Here is a 21,007-nt window from a genome sequence, read left to right as displayed (position 1 = left end):
TTCACTTGTGTTCTCCATTAGACTATGAACTTCTTGAGGATGAGGATGCCATTTACTCACCATCCTCATTGCCTGGCACATAGGAGTTGCTGAGTAAATGTTGAATAAACCTATAAAAGATTACAGAAGCACGTAAGTAAGGAACGTATGAATGAGTGGCACCCTTCCCGTGATAACAACAGCAGGAAGGCTATGAACTGAAATTAGGAGAAGAAGCTGAGATACTCAATAAGGACCTTTAAAACCTGGTCAGAACAAAAAGAAGAGCCTTTGATGGGGACTGAGTTTGTATCCATATAAATAAGATGGGAAAATATGGGCTGAATGTTGGGTAGAGAAATCACCATTGGTTAAGTAGGAATAGCCACAAATGAATGATGATGGTTTACAAGGAGGTCCCAAGTGATCTGCTAGGTCATGGCTCTGTCCTCTTCAGCTTTACGTACATTCGTGATTATTGCAACTTCACACAACTAATTTTGCATACCTTTACAAAATCAGTCTCACACTTGCACCCCTGGATACAAGCACAGACTGGAACTTGTATGCCTGGATTGAAATCCTGACTCTGTCACTATCACCTTTGTGACTGGGAGCAGTCTGCTTAACTGCTTTGTACCCTAGTTTCTCAATCTGTAAAATGGGCAATAATAATAGTGCCTACCTCAGAGCATGATTGTGAAGATTAAATGAGTTAATTCATGTCAGGCTCATTTTTTTTAATAGTGCCTGGACCTAGCACTCAGCAAATATGCTATTTTTATGACTTTTATTAACCTCCCACCTAAATCCAACCTTGTCGTTTCACGTTTCTTTATTGCCTTTGTAGATGGTCACTCATTTGCGTATCTAGTTGCAGTTATGTTAGTTGCAATCATAGTGTGTACAATTTTTGTGTTTTTAACACATTATTGACCGGGGCATTTTTGCAGAAACTAACACCGGGGGCCGTAATACATCTCCGGTCAAAAATGTGTTAAAAATCACACATTTCATAAATGTAATTTTAATAGCCACCCAATATTCCACCCAGCGAATACCAAGCCTGAATGACAGTTTTATCAATGCTTTGGATGAGAATAGGTGGCAAGCTTTTTAGATCTTCAGACGATACAAGACTGGGAGAGACAGCTAATAGAGTGGACGACAGAATCAAGATTCAGCAAGATCTCAACAGCTTGGAGCAAGGGGCTGGAACTAACAAGATGAAGTTTAGTAGGGATCAATGTAGAACTTTGTTCTCTGGCCAAGTGCCCACGTACAGGATGAGGGAGGTAGGAGAAAGGCCAAGGGTTTTCTCTGACAGCAAGTGGATCAGTAGAGTGACAGAGCTGGCTAGATACTTTAGCCACGTGAGGGGGGCAGAAGCAGAAGTGATTCTTCTAGAACTAAAGATAGGATTGCTACTAGAATTCATCCTTTCATTCAGTTGTCCAATGGGCATGTTGAACCCCTTTATGTCTATGGTAGGAGCAAGGCCTCTAAAATGGGGGTCTCAGTCTGGTGGGTAAGAGACAACAAATGACTAAAATATGTTATCTATTACATTATTATTATTACTAGTATCTTTATTATTATAGGTTATCTATTATAATGGAGATGGACTTAGAATGCCATGGGAGACACAGAAGGAGACTGTATCTGAGAGTGGGGTCGGAGTGGGTAAGAAAAGCCTTAAAACAGCAGGTGAGGCTTTGGCAGATGCTTGAAGGATGCATGAGAGTTGTCGAGGCTGGCCAGGTGGGGTTGGGCATTCCAGGCAGAGGGAGTGGCATGTCACATACAAAGGCCTGTAGGGCCGAGATGCTCTCCTGAAGTTGGGAAGAGCAAGACGTTGACTATGGAGGAGAGGAGTGAGAGGTGTGAGAGGCGGGGTCCAGATTCCCAGGCCCTGTGAGCTATAGGAAAGAGGAGAATTTTCTGCTGGAGGATATACAGATACCAGGCAGGCATGAGACCAGGGGGCAACAAGATAAGACTAGTATTTAGAAACTTCTGTGTGGTGGGTGGGAAATCGTTTGCGGGGGAAACAAGACTGGAGGCAGGGAGACCACTTAAGACCCAGCAGTTTTGGGGGGAGATGGTTTAGGCCTGAACCAAGACAGTGGGTTGTGTGTGTGTGTGTGTGTGTGTGTGTACAGAGGATGGGTTTAAGAGATATTTAGGAAGTGAGTGTGAGACAGGATGTGTTGCTTGGGGGAGAGGGGGAGAGTCCCAGATGACTCCTAGGAGTCTGCCTGGTGTCATTGAATGAGATGAGGAATTAAGAGGGAAGTGGGTTTGGGGTGGGGCTATAGAGATATAAGGAATTTAGTTGTGGATGTTGTGTTTGAGAGGCCTGCGGCACAGCCAGATGTGTTCAGGAGGCATCTGGAGTTGAGGGTCAGGACCTCAGAAGGAGAAACAGCACCACCAAGTTAGCTTTTTGCCACTTCCGCCCTGTTTCTTCCCAAGCCCCGTGCCCGCCGAAGGATGCCTTCCCAATTGCTCTCAAACAGTGGATGAAGGCCAGTATTGAATACTGAACTCAAACCACCCACAGTACTGTCACGTGGTTGTCAGCAAGGATAACAAGGTCCCCCTGAATTGTGTGCCCAGAAAAATGTTTCTTTTTTAAGCAGAAGAATAGCAATGACATCTCTGGAGAATCAGAAGGAAAAGTGTGACAGCAAGCAGATGCCATAGTTTACGTCAGATCTGTTAACAAGCTCCCTTTTCCCCTTCTCTAAAAACAGAGTCTTTCTGACGCTCTAAGTAGCATGTATTTTAGCAGGTATTATAAATGCCTGAGTTGAGGCATTTAAAGGAAAACATAAATCTGAGTCAGACTTCTGTGGAGGAAAAAAGAAATCAACACCTAGAAGGGAAGTTAAGGTAACATTACTGCTGATTTGCCCCCAGCATGACAATGCTTCTTTATACCTGACACCCCAAGAGATAACTTCATGTACTACAGGTGCCCATTCTTGTCAATTGTCCCTGCTGGGCAAGTGATGAGAGCAAATGTCAGTTGGCAACAGGGGTGTTAATAATCACTACAGACTTACAAGGAGGCATTTCATAAACTTCCTCAGCAGAGTTCACGTGAGAGGGTAATTGGCAGGGACCTGGCCTCCCGGAAGGCGCCTTGCATTCAGGTGTGCAATTCTGTCGAATGCTTTGATGGGAACAGATACGGTCTCCTGGTGCTCAAGCCACTACAGAATTGCTCTTTGTGTTGAAAACAGGTTGATGTGAGTTCTGTCTCTAGACTAATGCAGGAGAGGAAGCAGTTCCTAGTCAAGAGGCACTAGCGAGGTGACCAGTTGCCTTTGTCCACTCTGGTTGGCTTCACCAAAATGGCACTATCTCTTTGTCACCCCATTTTGGCCTCTTTTCCCCTTTCACATAAGTCTGGTTTCCCCATCCAAGATTTTGCCCTGAGTTCTGGGAGGAGAGGGAGGGAGTGTGGCCTAGTGGACGGGGTGGGTGCTATAAAATGGGCAACGCGGCGAGTCAACATTTTCCAAACTTTATTCACGGGAATAGCATCTTGGTCAATACATTTGGGAAAACCTTTCCCTTTACTGTAGATTCACAATGGAAAATCTCTGAGAAGCCCTGCAGTGGAGAAACCTTCTTAAATTTGTCCCAGCATTTCCAAAACTCACTTGATCAGAGATCTTGTTTTCATGTCTATTCATATCCCTGTGAACTGTGGTTATCTGTCATCCATTTTAGGAAATGCTGCTAGAGGCAAATAATAAGGGTAGGCTACATTGCATTGCTTTTTCCCCTCTCTATTGGTGCAACTTGGGGTCAGGCAGAAACCCTTTTTTTTTCCCCCTGGCCTTTGTTATTTAACACATTTCGAGAATGTCTGAGTCCATTGATCTGCCCTAGTTTATAGAGTTAAGGGGGAAAATTGTATCTCAATTTAATGACTAAGAATCTCTCACGACCTTGGGGGTAATTGCTGTGATTACCAGATGACTGGCTTTCTCCAGAACAGGGGCTAGAGATGGACAAGGTGTAGGACACTGAGTCCGGGGTAAGCTCAGGACTGCTCCTGGAACCCAACACTTTTCCTGACATGTGCTTATTTTCTTTCTCTTGTCTGCTTCCCCTAACAGTGATTTGTGAGAAAATAAAAGCCATTCTGGAAGCTTAAAGGTCCTAGAGAAGTAGGTGTTGGGTTTACAAAGAAAAGGCACAGGGGTTCCATAGGTCCAGAGGTAGTGGACTCATGGACAGAGAGTCATGAGCTGTCTCCTGTGTCCCAAGTGGGAAAAGGAGACATTTCCAGTCACTGCTTGGTGCCTTTTGGCCCACCTGAAACCTTAATTTAACCCCAGAAGTTGAGCTGACTCTCATCTTTTAGCCTGTCTCTTCTGCATCTAGGAATCAAAGATTCGTCATCCCCCTGCCCTCTTATTTATTTTTCTCTTCCCAAACCACATGTTTCCGTGAGCCAGGGCTGTTCTAGCAAATCCCATTGCTCTGACACCACCTAAGCGATCTTAACTCAATTCCAACCTGTGGGTATGGGGAGAAATTTTCCCCCATGTCACCAATTCTCTGACACCAGTTGGGTGTCCTACAAGTCAACTCAATTCTGACACTCCTGGGAGATAACGTCAGATTCCATGGATTCAGAGCTCGGTCCCACAAGACTAGCTCCCCTTTCCCCCATTCCCAGATGCTAATTACAAGTCCAGGTTGTCCCCTGTGCTTCTGACCAGCTGGCTATAGATCAGAGCTTCCCACAGCCCTCTCCTTGGCTTTGAGTACCTAACAAAACTCAGAGAAACATTGAAATGACTAGATTACTGGTTTATTATAAAAGGATACAACTCAGAAACAGCCAGATAGAACATGCATACCGCAAGGTATGTGCGGGGTTGCAGAGCTTCCCTGACCTCTCTGATCACCCACTCTCCCCAAATCTCCACGTGCTCACCAACTTGGAAGCTCTCTGAACCCTGTCCTTTTGGGTTTTTATGGAGGGTTCATTACATAGTCACGGTTGATTAAATCATTGGCCATTGGTACTTGAACTCAATTTCCAGTCCCTCTCCCCTCCCTTGAAGGTGCAGGGGTGAGACTGAATGTTCCAACCCTCTAATCACATGGGGGTAACCGGCCCCCATCCTTAGGTGAGGTCCAAAAGTCACTTTGTTAACACAGCCAAAGACACCTTTGTTGTTCTCATCACTCAGGAAATTCCAAGGCTTTTCGGAGCTCTGTGCCAGAAATGGAGACAAAGAGCAAATACGTATTTCTTATTATTAATCACAATATCACAGGTGCATTCAGATAATTTTGCACTCTCCCTTTTTCTTTGTTCTCGATTCAGAACAGTTACATTAGCTTTGGCAATCACTTGTCGAGAGGTATAGGCTTGCCGCTTCATTTCCTTGGTTAGTGATGCTTTTTTGAGAGAGGAATTATTTACCCCTTCCCATGAATTCCTTTAAAAATATGGGATGTGACCAAAATAGTTCAGAACTAACCCTTTAGATGAGTTCCTGGGAGCCCCTGTGTGTTTGTCTCTTTCCTCCCTCACCTAACTCTACTTCCTGTCCTGGTCCCCTGCGGGGAGGGAAGAACCTTCCTTCACTTCAGACCCTTTGGGTTGATCCGTAAGTGAGCTCTGCATGCACTGTCAAGGGGCAGTGATGAAGCTGTGGACGGAAAATAGGGCAAAGAAGGAGAAAGCAGACAAAAGGCAGAAGAGGAAAGCGGGGAGTCTTACGTGGAGAAGGCATTGTTCTGTTTCTCGCATCGGATCCCCTTGCAGTTGTTGGGCTCATCGATTGCTCTGGTCTCATAATAAAAGTAAAGCTGGTTCAATCCATTGGCAAAAGCCAGCAGTACCAGGCAGTAGATAAAGAGGAATTTGAGGATATCAAGCAACATGCGCCCCAAAGAGATCTGCAGAGGCCCTAAGTGGGAGTTGGCTGTGAAGAGGGATATGAGACGCAACGAACTTAAAATGTTGGATATCGCAAAGAGAGCTTCTGCAATCAGAGTTGGGTGCCACATTTCCCATTCTTCCCTTGGACGAGAACCATTATACTGGAAGAAACAACAAGTGCACAAGATGAGAGGTACAGCGAGCATTTAGAAAACTTTCCCCTCTTTTCTCCCTTCTGTACCCGAATAAAGCCACGAAAGTAAGCATCAAGCATTCATTTATACAACAGCTCCCCCCGTGATTGGCACTATTTGTCTTTTTTTCCCACCCAATCAATACACGATGCTAATAACACTCGTCCTCCCACTCTCATCGAAATATATACCCAGCACATAGATGTAGAAAAATGAATTTCAGAGCAATTATCTGGAGTAACCACCTGTAGTTTATCAACAGACATCTTTGAAGTGTGAGTTGACCAGATTGTTGAGAAGTGTCACTGGAACAGAGCCACAGGTATGCCCAAATCACTCTGCTTCCTAATGAGATTTCAAATCAACTTTCCTACCCAATCCGTCATTTTGTTCTGAGCACTGCAGACGACTTGTAGTTACTGAAGGACAAGCGACAGGTTCAGTCTCCTCAGTGTGCAGTGTTCATGTTGACTTCCCTGCTGGCTGCAGTTTGGGGCTGATAGAGCATCCTTAGAGGGTCATTACTCAGAGTTTTCTGCCAATACGCTTTTCTCCCATACTATTACAAATGGCACGTCAACCTTCCAGGTAGTAAATTTAGTACTGTCCGCACAGTGGTGTATGGATGTATTTTACTGTTCCTTTGACAGTCTTACAAATTGCAATGTCCCTCTAGCACAAATGAAGAACCAGGGGTTGAAGAAGGGGAAGAGCCAGGATTTCTGGGGTTGGCTGCCCATTTTTCAGTCTTGCCTGAGCTTTCAGCTCCTGGAACATTAGAGGTCGCCTCGTGGAAAGATGGCTTCGACGTGAGGCCTGAGCTCCAATTTGGGCTTTGTCGCTTAAAACTGCCTCTCTCTCTCTCAATTTCACCAGAGAATGAGGATAATATCTACTCCTACCCACTGCACATGTCTGTGATTATGTATCCATATGTGAACGTCTGTGTACTCCATAAGGGGAGGTGTTATGGAAATATAAGAAATTGCTTTTTACCTTCCCCAAGACAGAAGTAGATTTTGCCTGGAATTCAATCTGAAGCATATTGCCTTGAGCACTCATCTAAATATCACAATTTCTCAGGACTAAATGTAAACAACTTTCCTGAGAAAATGTTGCATCGAGGGCCAAATTATATTGTTAGCATTTCTAAAATGTGCTTCGCTTCCAACAACCGAGGAAACTGGTGTTGTTAAAATCATTGTGTGTATCCAATATTCTTCACTGTCAGAGGAGTTTGGCGAAAACTTGCTTCTGTTTCAAATAGACTCGGGGTGGCCAATTGGTCTTACACACTCTTGGCCAAATCTTGTATCTCTCTGTTTTTCTTTCTAAAGAAAACATTTGCTGCATCGTTGTGAGGGGTGGACATTGTTATGCCTGTTTTACAAGTGGAGGAGCTGAAATCCAGAGAGGCAGAGTGAGTTGCTTAAGGTCACACAGCAAGTTGGTGGCAGAGCCAGGACCAAGACTCAGGTCTCTGCACACTCAGTCTAGCACTATTTCCGTTAAATGTTACATATATGATAGTTGATATCACAGCACATATGTTAGGTAGGCCTTTACAGGTTTGGTGGTCTATGTGAAAGATGCAGATCCTTTGCTGATAACAAAACAGACCTATATTTTAAAACTAGGTACTCTCAAGTGGAACATGCATAACTCATAATTTAGGGTTTTCTCTCTCCACAGGCACACCTGTAACCACAGGGAAGTCTTCTGCCCATGGGCTGGTGAGTTTGGATTTGCAGGACAGTCAAAAGTGTGAAAGGTGATTCTCGTGGCAAATCTATGCTTTGCATGTATATTTTTGGAGAAAGATATTATAGAATATGATAGCAGGGAATAAACTTGGAGCTCGTTTAGCCTATGTAGAGGTCAGCAGACTTTTTCTGACAAGGGCCAGATAGTACATATTTTTGGCTTTGTGGACTACATGGTCCCTGTGGCAACTACTCAACTCTTTCCTTCTAGAACTAACAGGCAATACATAAACAAACAGATGTGGCAGTGGCCCCAATTTGGCCTGCAGATCATAGTTTGCTGACCCCTGATCAAACGCAAATGGTTTTCAAATTGCGTTCCTTCAAGCCTGAGGGTTCAGCGGAAGCACCTGGTGGCTGGCTACTGTGGAAACCAAAGAGGAGGCCTGGAAGATTCATTCCTTGATTCAAATTCATTCCTTTGAGCTCCTTAATATATTCGAGTTCTGCATAAGTTTTAATTTCAAGATGTGTTTCCATGGAAAACAATTCAAAGCCTGAAATCCATTGATCTAGTCCAGTTTTATTTTTCAGAGGCAGTGTCTGAGGCTCAGAGAGGTAGAAGGATGGCCTGTGGTAATCCAGCTAATCTAGCTCATAACTGTCAGAGCAGGGATTACATTTACGTTTCCTGACTCTTGAGTTAGTGATATTGGGAGGCAGGTGATTTTTCTTATAGTCTTTGGGATGGAATGCAGCTTGAAAATTGGCCTCTACGCTTTTCAAAGGGGGGTGAACTCAAAAGCAAAATAATGTGAGGTGGAGTATATATACTGTTGACTAGTTTTTCACTCTAATGAAGGATTTTCTTAAGGCCAGTTTATGCCACGGTGCTTCTGTACTGCCTCAGTACAACAGTGATCTGAAATTTTTCAAAGGGCCTGGGGACCAGCCCTGTGTCTTTACCTCGTAGAGGTTGGCTCAGCCTACTTGGAGAAGTTCATTTCAGACTGGTGTGCTCTGTGCAAGCGTGGACCAGACTGCCCATTGATAATTTCTCAATGCAAATCCAGTCTGCATGTGGAATGTCTTGCTTGGTAAATTCTCCTTTCCCGAGAAGGACTCTAACTTCTTGGTAAATGTCGTTTTTTGGGCTAAATGTCAGCTGAGGGGCATTTACTCAGCTTAGTGGAGCTGATTTATCCTTACAGTCTATGGTGGGGAAGTATCCGATCCTTGGAAGGCTTGCCAGTGAAATTGGACAGGTTATGTGATTAACTAACGTTGGGCATCTGTTGACACATTTTCACATCCCCAAGGGTTAATCCTTTTGATCATTTATTCTAAACTTTCCTGTTTAAGCAGAACCCACCAATTTCTAGATCGATAATTTATTGTCCCTTCAGGATATAAATACCGCTGCCAAACGAAGAATTTTTTTTTTTTAGGCAAACAGTGTTACTTAGTCAGCAGAGTGCCAGAATGACATGGATTTCATCCAGGCACATTAACCAGAGATTCAAACATTTTCCTTACCAGCTTTTTCTTGTAACGAAGTTGTAAGTACGTGTTAAACGATCACCACCAGTGAAAGCATACTCTTAGGCTTTCAAAAATGTTTCAGGACTGCATTCAATATTCACGCTCCATGTAACTAACTCCAAAGGTCTTAAAATTTATGCAATATGCATATTAGGGATATAAAAATAAACTAAGTTGGCGATTTGGGGGACAGCCATATTCCCATTCTAAAACTCCTTCATGTGGGATTTAGTGCCAAAAAGCATGACTGACTAGACAATCTTGGAGATGGGATTGTCAGCCTTTCTCACGCTGGAGCAGTTCAATTCAGGGTATAGGGAGCACAGCCATTCCGTTATCTAATGAGCACTAAACTTGAACTCAGAGCCTGTGACTACCCAGCATGAGGTGTTGGACATGAAGCTGTTTTTCAGGATAATTCAGGCTGTACATTGTGTAGGGACAACATCAAGGTGGGGTGTGTGTGTGTGTGTGTGTGTGTGTGTGTGAGATCTAGATTCGTAGAGAGACATAGATTGGGTGATACACGAAAGGCGGGATTCATAACAGCTTGAATGATCATCCTGGTGGTGGAAGTGATGTGATTCTAGGGTTCTGCTCCCTATCCAATGAAGAACACTTGAGGGAAGTGTGAATATTCAGCTCTGGGAAGAGACAGCTCAGCGGGTTAGGGAGAGATGACTTCATATTGGAAGCCCTTTATGGAGAAGGAACAGCCCCGTTCCATTTGACCCTACAGGGAGGAAGGATTACTAATGGATGTGTCACAGGGAGAATAGTATTAGAAAAATACAAAGTAGCACTTTTTAATGAACTGACAAGTATTGAGAGAGGCTTCTGGAAATTCAGTGAATTTCTTAGTCTCTGCCCTGTGCAAGCATCAGTGGGCCATCTTCTTGGCGAGGACATTGTAGAAAGGACGTAAACGCTAATTGAGATGGATGACTGTCAGAGTTGAAGAAGCTAAGAATTTATTTGCAAATTGCTCCATTCTCCACTTTCTTTGGTTAGGCGGACACTGCTTACAAACCACTGAAAGAATGTCTGTTTTATGGCACTTTTCCACGTGGACTGGACTGCCATCAGCACTTTCTTCCTAACCTTTTTATGCTCCCACAGCTAAAGCTTAATGTAACCAAAATCATTGTTTAAGAAAAATGGTGAACATTCCAAGTTACCTTGACATAGGCCACGATCTTCAAGGAAATAGTTGCCAGGTAGAGTGAGTTCATTGCAAAATCCATCAGGTTCCACCAATCATGGATGTATTCAGTAAATCCACCATCCCACATTTCCTTAATCTCCCCCCAAATGAAACCTGAAGAATGGAGGCAAAAGGTTTATTTCTTCACAGCGTCAGACTAGACATCATAGCAGGATTCTCCCAAATGAAGAAAGAGGGAATCAATGAATGAATTGGGGGGTCAGTGGAGCCCCTAGAGATAGTAATAACTTTCTTCTTTCTTTACTACCTCACCTCCCTGTCTTGAACTTGCCAAGGATAGGCTTTACCTAAAGATGCCTATATGTTATAATTTTCTGGATACTACTCACTTTTACATTGTTACCACAGTTACTGGCATGTTGTTGCAATTCAGGGCGTCTGATTCTACCCTCTTCCCATTTTAGAGTAGGGGTAATTTCATCAATGAATTAATTAGGTCAATATTATCCCATAGTCCTTAGTTTCCACTATGTGCTAGAGGGAAAACTTCTCAATGAGCTTTGAGGTGAGCAAAAGCTGGCCATGGTCCAAAGTACTGGATGTTGGGACTGAAGCTAGGCTATGGGGCCCAGAATAATTTAGAATCCTCTTTTCTCCTCTCTCCTCTCATCGCGTGTGGGCTTCATGGAATTCTGCCTGATGGCATAGATGTTTCTTTAGCCTTGGAATGTGGAAAGCAGTAAAAGGTGTGGCTGTGGTCTAAAGCGGTGAGTCTCAGACTTTAAAATACGCGTGAATCTACCGGGGATCATGCAGATTCTGATTCCACAGACCCAGGGTGAGACTTGAGATCCTGCATGTCTCACAGGTTCCCAGATGATGCTGACGTTGCTGGTTTGGGGACCACAGTTCGAGCAGCAAGGACTTGGAGGACGGAAATGCATCGGAGGGTCCAATGCAATGGAATTATGCCTGGAGGCTTCTGGTAAGGCTGCTTTAACCATGACTTGTGTGAATTTCCCAAGGTTTCCCTCTGGTTGTGAAATCAGTATCCAAATAGGATGTGGACCCTGAATAAGTAGTGGGATTGTGTGGAGTAGTCACAAGGAAGCAGCAGATCCAAGTGCCACCCCTCCCCCCCCAACCCCAGTTACGGGAAAGAAGGCATTGAATAGACTGACCAGCACTTGCCCTGCCTAGCTTACCTGAGCCTGTCCTGACTTAACACTTGGCTTTCCCTCTAAATCAACTGACAGACAACTTCCTTGTCCTTGATGATGTTAGGTTAGCTGAAACAAGCCTTGGGTACACTGTCAATCTCACGGTGAACCCTGTGCTGAGCGGCCAGGGCCTGGGGAAGAAGGAACCACATTTCTGACACTCCCAACAAAGGACAACCCCACTGCACAGAGGGAAGGTGCCCGAATTCAGGGCCAGTCCAACTGCCTATTCCAGTAGTCTCTTTAGACAGGACCAGCAGGCAGTCTGGCCATAGCTCCTGGTCTCTTTGACTCACCGAGAACCCAAGGCAATATCATCCATTCCACTACAGTCGGGGGAGGCCCCTGCACATGGAGGTCCGTCCTGATGATGTGCTGAGAAGCCAGGAGAAGCATGAAGAGGAAGGTCAGATATGAGGCCGTGTGGCAGATAAACTTGATAAAGGGTTTCTTGATGAACAGCCCAAGGTTACTCCTGGGTGAGATCAGATAAGCAATAGACAGCATGGGAAACAGGAACCCAATGGTCATGCACGTCAGAAGCTTGACTACCCAGTGTTTCCGCCGCCATCCAGGGAAGCCATCGTACCACAGAGTGGCAAGCAACTGTTGGCAGTTGGGCTGGGCCACAAACTGGGAAAAGAAGAGAACGAGTCAGGCATCTGGGATGTCCAGGTGGAAGTCTACATTCATAATGGCTCTCCTAGTTTACAGCCAGCTGCACGGCCAATCCCCAGAGGAGGCCTGATCTCCAGGCTCCCATGCGTGGGTCTAACCTCAGAGACAGCTCTACATGTCAAGCTAGGAGACTGGATCTTCCTTAGGGTTGATTATTTGTTTCATCCATTAAACAGAATCAATCACTCTGGTTTGTGCTTCGGCATGGCCCCCTATTCCCCCTCCCATTGTGTTAGAGAGATGCTTCCCCAAACCTGGCTCTGCATCAGAATCATCCAGGGAACATGAAAAAAAAATCCCAATTCCCAAGTCACACCACAGGCTGACTGAATGAGCCTCCCTGGGGAGTAGAGCCTGGGCAGCTGTTTTACAAAGTTCTCCTGGGAATGTACATGCCTCTTAGCAGAGAATCATGGGGATGTTTCATTTCAAATGGATTCACTTTTACTCATTCCCCCAGCTTACATAAGGTCATCAACAAATGTGTACTCTGGGCAAACACGAACTGGCAGCAAATAAGCTCATGCCTGTGGCTGTGGTTTGGAATGGAAATGAGTTCCCTTTTTGATGTTTTCTTTTTTTCCCTTTTGGTTCTGAGCACCTCTTGGTTGGCTAGCAAAGAATCAGGTTGCTACTTTGCCATTTATTTAACACGCTCTCTAGTCTAGACATGCAAAGGAGGCAAAGCTATTTGGGGGCCAATATTACACGACAGTGTCTAACTCAGCTGGGATTTTACTTAAAGGCAATCTACAGAGTGTCAGTGATTAATAGTTAAGAGATCATCAGCATTGCAAGTCACCCTCCGGCTGTTACTTCCTGGTAAGCAACTCGATAGGGAGCTCAACTGTCAGCAATGATTTTAAAGATTGCCTCTATCTGATTACTCCAGCTTCCCATGGGAAAGGTTAAACAGCACTGCACCATACAGCTTACTAGTACAAAGGAAATAAAATTCTTCCATCATTTACCTAACACCCAAGGTAAACTAGCCCAATTTTACTGTCAGTATATCTGTGAAGGTCACTAACTTCCCACCAAAACCATTCTTTCTTCCTTGAGCACAGGCTGGACTACATCTCCCAGGCTCCCTTGCAGTGAGGCGTGGCCACGTGACCAAGTTCTCAATAATGGAATGTGAGGAGAAATGATGAATGGCACCCCTAGGCCTGGACTATATATGTCCCCCATGTGTGCTCCTCCATGTTCTCTCCCGCTTCTTGCTGAGTGGGGTGTGGTAGCTCAGGGTGGCCTAGGGGCTTCTGTCAGCCTGTGTCCTTCAGTGACTGTGGAGGAGAACTATCTTGTTGACCAAGGATATCTGTCTTGGACAGTTACATGACTGAGATAATTCTATTGTGTTTGAGCCATTATCCATTTTAGGGACTAGCCTACCCTAAAGCAGCTTACTATTACTAGGTGACAAAAAAAAAAAAAAAGCTCTAAAGTCTTTTTATCATGTGATCTCATTTTCTCCAAAGATGTTCACCATCCCCCTTATGTCCTCACATCTCCTTTTCACACACTTACACACAAAAAGACAAACTCCCATACAGTCCCTTTCTACTCTTCTTGGCATTATAGCTTATGCCAAAGGCTAGGACGAAAAGGTCCTAGAAAAAAAAGTATAGAAAAGTAGAAGGGTAAAGCAAAATATTTGGATGCAATGGGAGAAGCACTGGAAGCACCCAGTCTAGTGAGGGAGACACATATATAAAAAGACAGTTATGAAACAGTCTAGTGAGGGCATGGAAATGCATAGGAAAACAAGGCGTAATGGGAGCACAAAGGAAAGGCAAATTCGGACTGCTCTGCAAAGGCTTCCTGGAGCAGGTAAGACCTGAGTGGAGCATTGAAGGATGTGTAGAAGCTGGCTAGGTGTAGTGAAGGAGATGGGAAGAGAGTAAACAGAGTAGCGGGGATAACATGACTAAAGGCATGGAGGTGAAAAAGAGCGTGACTGGTGTGGGGAGGTAGAGCCGTCTGGGGAGACTGCTGCTTGAACTGCAAGGCTGTGGATGGCAAGAGATGAGGCTGGAGAGGTAGGCAGGGGTTACAGAAGATCAAAATGATAGTCTTTGGCACAGTCGTGGCAGTCAGTTTTTGGAAAGTAACTTGCGAAGCATTTACCGTATCCTGAATTTGCACTCCTTGCAGGCGTGTGCACATATACTCCGCTTTCAGAATAGTTTTGCAAATTGTACACAAACAAACAAAAAGGGTGGAAGCTTTTTAATAAAGAAATTGCATTTATAAATGATCTGTATTAGAATATAAAAATCTCCAGTTATAGTCAATTACTACCCGTGTTGTACAACAGATACCTCCTATTTTAGTCGCTAATAAAGGGCTACACAACTCAAAAAAAAATGATAGTCTTTGCCCATTATAAATAGTATGACTCATTTTAAGAGCAATGAGAAGCCATAAATGATAGGTTCGTGTGTGTGTGTGTGTGTGTGTGTGTGTGTGTGTGTGTAGAGCAGTGTAGTAGAGTAGTTAAGACTATAGACACTTGAGCTAGATCGCACTGGTTCTCTCTGCTCTTCAAAGTCTTCATCTAAAGAATGGAGTTAATAACAGCATCTGCCATATAGGATTCATGTGAGGATTAAGATCAGTTACTATACATGAAGCACTTAGAACTATGTGTAGCAAATAGTAAGGGATCATTAAATCTTAGCTGCATATATCATTATGCATGTGCCAGAATCAGATTTAGACATTAGAAAGATCCTATGTATTGAGTAGAAAATGGATTGGGGGCAGAGGGTGGGCAAAACTAGGGGCAGGAAGACCAGTTAGAAAGCTGTTGTCAATGTTGTACAAAATGATCATGACTCAGACTAAGGTAATGGCAGTGGAAATGAAGAGATGTGCTCAGATTCAAAATATAGTGAGGAGGTAGAATTGGCAGGATGTGGTGATGGGTGGGAAGTGAAGTAATATATAGGGTGAGAGGGTAAAAGGGAGGGAGGCTTCATCTTTTGGGTGAATTGGTGGACAGTAGTGCCATTAATCGGGAGTGGGAACACTGAAGCTGGAGCAAGTTTATGGAGATGCGTGCATTTTTATACCTGCTGAGTTAGATTTGTCTGTGGGACATCTAAATGGAGATATCCAGACTGTAGTACTGGTGTTACACAGCAGGGGTCAGCAAACTTTTTCTGTAAAGGGCCAGATAGTAAATATTTGGGACTTCGCAGACCATATCGTCCCTTTTGCAAAGACTCAATTCAGCTGTTTCAGCACAAACTCAGCGATACATAATATGTAAATGAATGGGTGTAGTTGTGTGCCAATAAAACTTTATTAACAAAACAGGCAGCAATTTGTAGTTTGCTGTTCTACAGTATTGTCCCCCAGCTGCCGCCAGAACCAGATATTCAGACCACTTTGCCATGGTCTTTATGGTCTCCTAGGACTTCTTCTCCTCGTGTATCCCCAATAACTCTGACCCAAGAAATCACTGTCCCCTAAAGGAAAAATGCAGATGTGAAACTTCTTTTAATAGTGGATATGACCATCCAACCTTTATTTTCCATGCCTCTGCTCTAATTTTCGATTTGGCTGAACATAATAATTTTAAAGTTGAACAGGTTTTTGTTTTCTATTTTTATATCTGACAAGAGTAGTATAGGGTGGTATGGACTCTGGCAGAACAAACTGCAATTAGAATATTACAAAACAAACTTGTCTTAAGCCACCATGTAGTATCTAATCCAGACACATCTGTGAGCTTTGAAAGCACAATCCTAATTCCTGCTTGCATGTTGAAGTTCCAATTTGAGTTTATCTAATCAATCTCTAGTTGATTTCGAGAATGCCCCACAAAGAGGGACTGCAGGAAAAACAGCAGTGCCTATGTGTTGTATGCTGGATTGCACTATAAAGGCCAAACTGTACAGAGCCTAGAGCAATAGTTTTTAGTTTTGATGAAGTCCATTTTATGTTTTCTTTTGTTGCTTGTGCTGTTGCAGCCATATATAAGAAACCATCACTCAATCCAAGGTCACAAAGATTTATACCTATGTGTTTGTCTCTGAGTTTGATAGCTTTACCTCTTATACTTAGGTTTTTGATCCATTTTAAATTAAGTTTTGCATATTGTATGAGGAAGGGGTCCAACTTCATTTATTTGCCTGTGGATATTCACTTTGTCCTGAGGCAGGAGATAGATGGACCCCAGGCTGAGCAGCTAGAGTAGATCCCCTGTGGACAGATACTCCAAGACAAAGATAATAGCAGGAGCGAGGAGGAGCTAAGCCCTGCCCAGATAACAGATAAAGAGATCACATATTTCTCATTCTCGAGGTCAAGGAGACCTTCCCAACTACACGAGCGCAGAAAGGCTCCTTGGGGGGTCAAAAAGGGAGGAGGCGCCACCCCATAGTAAGTGATGTCAACCTACCCATAGACCTCTTCGCTAGAATCCATCTTGGTTAAGAGGTGTGCTCGCACACAGGGGAGAACCCTGAGATAGACCAAATACAGACTCAGAGCCAGGCAAAGCGAGGTGATTGGCCACAGGAAACCCGGAAGAAATGCCCCATTTAAGTGATTCAAACTACCACGCGGTGTAACTCTGTCTCTGAGCCTGCCCGTGTGTCTATTCACACGTACTCTTTTTCCTCCTAATGAACACTTGTTTCACCACTTTCCGTCTCTTTGTGGAAATTCATTTCTGCAAAGCCGACAGGCCAGGGCCTTGTCACTGGCTACTGTCCCTGATGGTCTAATGATTGGATTCAGTGTTCTCACTGCTGAGGCCTGACTTCAGTCTCTGGCTGGGGAATCGAAATCCTGCTTCAAGCCAGTACGGGCCGAGGCCACCCAAGATCAGTCCCAGCACCATTTTTTGAAAAGACTACTATTTCCCCATTAAATTGTTTCGGTACCCTGGTTGAAAATCAACTAACCATAAATATAAGGGTTTATTTTTGGATTCTTAATTCTATTCCATTTATCAGTAAGTGTATCCTTATGCCAGTACCCCACTGTCTTGATTACAGTAGCTCTGTAGTAACTTTTGAAATTGAGAAGCACGAATCTTCTAAATTCTTTGCTCTTTTTCAAAATTGTTTTGGCTATTCTGCCTCCATTGCATTTCATGTGAATTTTATGATCTTCTTGTCAATTTATGCAAAAAAGGAACCTGGGTTTTTAATAGCGATTGCCTTGAAACTGTAGAACAATTTGGGAAGTTTTGCCCTCAGTGTATGTAGGGGGTGAAGTCTGATAGGTAAGTCAAGTCCCTTAGGAGTTGCAACTGGGAGCTATTCTTAACATAGATTAACTACCATACAGTGAGCTCTTATAGTGTGCCAGACACTGTACCAGATTTTCACACAGATCATCTCACAGCAACCCTAAAGGCAGATATCAGTGTCATACCCATTTTATAGACGATGAGACTGAGCCCGAGCTCACATTCTTGGTAAGTAGTGGAGCCAGGACGGGAGCCCTCGCCTGGCTGACCATAGACTAAGCTCTTAAACACTGTACTCTATCAATCTCTGGATGGTATGAGCTGAGGCCTGCAGAAAGCTGGATTTTCCAGTATCTTCCCCATTGGCCTTGCCACAGTGACTGAAATGCCCACATCATTTGTTGCTTTGGGTTAAGGCCTTGAAGTTATATTCATGTTTGTAGGAAGTGGTAATATGTAAAACTACTAACCACCCTTAACAGTTTAAAGTGAGTACCTCAAAAATAAAATAAAAAGTGAGTACCTCATATCAGCCAGTTATCTAGCTATAAGGGACCTACCTGCCAGCTGTCTAAATAATCACCTGACTTTAGTGCCTGATTCCCATGCTGAACCCAAGGCAGAACAGAATCTGATTTGCTCATAGCCAAGGGGATGCAAGGTCCACGTGACTCAGTTCAGGCATTTTAACAAGTAGCTCTGTACACGTGCTGTGCCCGGTTCTGTGTGGCGCACAAGGGGAGAGGGTCCCAACAAAAGAGAGTGACAGTGAGGATCCCACTGAGAGGCCAGCCAAACTCACGCGAAAGAAGTAACGGGACGATAAAGGTTTGTGTTCAGACGCCTGCACAAGCGCTACAGATGGTAAAGGTGTCAGGTTCCCAGATGGCTGGCTCTCAACGGACCAGTGAAGGTCACTCCCCTCCAAATCCAGAGATTATTTTGCCAAGTAAGGACATAAAAAAAAAAAAAAGAAAAAACCCTATGCCCCTTTGATCTTCTGTTACCACCATTTTATAAAAAGAAAGGTCAGAATAAAGTCTAGTCATTCAAATTAGATCCATTTAGCGTTAGGAAAAGCTCATGACTTTGTAGGCACTCAGGGCATTCAGAGACAGGACAGATCAGCAGGCACTTAGAGTCATAAGAAAAGGCTACAGAGAATTATTAAATCAGAGAACATCACTTCCTTTTGGAAGCCTTCCCTGATTGCCCCAGCCAGAGGCAATCCCTCCGTCTTGAGCCCAGACCACCTTGCTTCTTCCTTGTGGTATCACTTAGAGATTACCTCATGTTACATTTATACCTAGAACCCTTGACTTGGCCTCCTTACAACGGTAAGCTTCTGAAGGGGAGGAACAGTCGTGTATGTTATGTAACATTTCACATCCCAGGGGCTTTACAGGCATTTACTATATTTGTTAAAGTGAGAAAATTTCCTCTCTGCCTCCCTGCTAAACTTCAGACCTAAATGTTCAACTGTGCAGTGGGCATTTCAAATGCATAACCCAAACAGAACTCTTTTCCCCCAAAGTACCCCCAACACACACACACACGTTTCTCTTTTCACCTCACATTCTGTGTGCTCTCAAGGCATTAGTAGTAGTCATAACCGTCACAGATTAGATGTATACAGAACTTCCTTTGTTTTGGATACTTTTAAAAGCGTTTTCTATATATTGACTAAGCCCAGGAGGTTGGTACTATATTTACACCCATTTTACAGATGAGAAAATTGAGGCTCAGAGAGGTTAAATAGTAACAACAACAATTAACATCTGAGTGCCTACTATGTGTCAGGCACTGTAGTTAGAGCTCGTTTAAGAGTAGTGAGCTAGGGACAGACTTCCCTGGTTATTGATTGAGTCCCCACTTTGCGGAGATAATGGAAAATGAGGGAAAGTCCCCTGGTAGGAGCAGAGGATGTGGGGTGGGGGGTGGGCTCTTGAGAAGTAAGCCAGGCTATGAGGCAGAGAAAAAAAAGCCAGTAGCAGTGAACCTTTAGTGGTTCCATTAGGAACAGGCAGCGGTCAGAGGAGAAAAGTCTTTCTTAACTCCCGCCATCTACCATGTCGCCTGCCATGGAGGCTGTCAGCAAGAGAAAAATTAGATCAGGATCAAACAAGTCAGTCCCACGTTTGTGTCACCTAACTGGTTATTGTCAGATGATTTTAAATTGTTGGGTGTGTACAAAAGTGCACTAGGTGAGGCTGGAAGGAAGGTCACCTTGACATATGTTTCACATTCAGGGGTTTGGAAGGCAGTCTGGGCCTGTTGTTCTCTGAAGTAATTGGCAGTGAGTTATCTTTGTGTTTCCTAAAAGGGATCAGCTGACTTCAAGCTGGGGGATCCACAGCTGCAAACACTTCTTCCTTTAGTTCATTTGGAGGAAAAGAAAATCTAAAAGGTGAGAATGAGTGGCTCCCCCCGCCCCAGGGGAGACGATCAGGTTTGGGAAGAAAAATCAAGTTCCTGGCTATGGCAGGATCTGAGATAAAGGGCCTTTCTCGGTGGTTTGAAAAAGTCTACTGATCTTCAAGAATCTTCTTCTGCTCCCTCAGCAAATGGCTGCACGTTGGAATAGGCCCAACTTTCATTGCCTCAGATGTCAGTCCTTCAGAAAATAGTCTAGTTGTGTATAAAAGTGTATTTAAAAAGCCAGCAGAAATGACCCGAGATAGAACGACTTTTGTTGGTTTGTTTTGTAGTTGCCAATCAAGCTGGGCTCCGTTGAGGAGAAAAAATGCTCACAAAGGAAATCGGTAGCAATGCAAGATTTCCCAAAGAGGGAGAAACGTTCAAAACACCTTCCTTCCCTCACCAGTCCAGGAGCTGGTTGAGCTGTGCTTTCATTAAGCGGGTCTGCTTTTTTTTTTTTTTACCACCGCAGCAGAAATTTGAGACGAAGAAAGAGGTTTTGGCAAGTAGTTTAGTTCCAGGTTATGATGCGAAGTAGCCCCTACATTTTACATGTAGTCTCTGTCTAACACAATTTGCTATTTATCTGTTCAGATCACTGATCCATGGTGATATTTTTTTTTTCTGAAAGAAAGGAGATGTGTGCTTACCCAGGGGTTACGGAGACATTTGGGACTCAGCTGGCTGTCGTTGCACTTAGCTAGTCAACTTGGTTCCCGAGCTGGGCTCCCAATAGCAATGGCCACGCAGGTGCAGACGCACAAAATAAGTCAACTGGCAGTCATACCTCTAATTTCAAACTTCACTAATTTGAACTAAATGGAGGAAAGTGAGCTAGATGCTGAAAACTCTGTTTTAGAACACATTTTAAAAATATATTTAAAAAATATATTTTAAAATATATTTTAAAAATATATTTTAAAATATATTTTAAAAATATATTTATATATTTTTAAAAAATATTTAAAAATATATTTAAAAT

The 21,007-nt window shown here is 43.7% G+C and overlaps 1 protein-coding gene across 1 annotated transcript in view; it reads right to left on the bottom strand.

Annotated features, from left to right (window-relative positions):
* The window catches only part of TRPC5 (transient receptor potential cation channel subfamily C member 5), a 135,731-nt gene that overhangs the window by 42,635 nt on the left and 72,089 nt on the right, over nucleotides 1-21,007 (bottom strand). Inside the window, exons 3-5 of the mRNA XM_024749174.1 lie at nucleotides 12,017-12,353; nucleotides 10,514-10,653; nucleotides 5,735-6,057 (exon numbers count right to left, since the gene is read on the bottom strand). Of these exons, the coding sequence (XP_024604942.1) occupies nucleotides 5,735-6,057; nucleotides 10,514-10,653; nucleotides 12,017-12,353 (800 nt within the window). The remainder of the gene's footprint in view (nucleotides 1-5,734; nucleotides 6,058-10,513; nucleotides 10,654-12,016; nucleotides 12,354-21,007) is intronic.

The sequence above is a fragment of the Neophocaena asiaeorientalis genome, unplaced genomic scaffold, assembly GCF_003031525.2.
Source record: "Neophocaena asiaeorientalis asiaeorientalis breed wild unplaced genomic scaffold, Neophocaena_asiaeorientalis_V1.1 scaffold604, whole genome shotgun sequence".
NCBI lineage: Eukaryota > Metazoa > Chordata > Mammalia > Artiodactyla > Phocoenidae > Neophocaena > Neophocaena asiaeorientalis.
The sequence above is the reverse complement of the archived record's forward strand: the minus strand, read 5'-3'. Positions and strand labels throughout refer to the sequence as shown.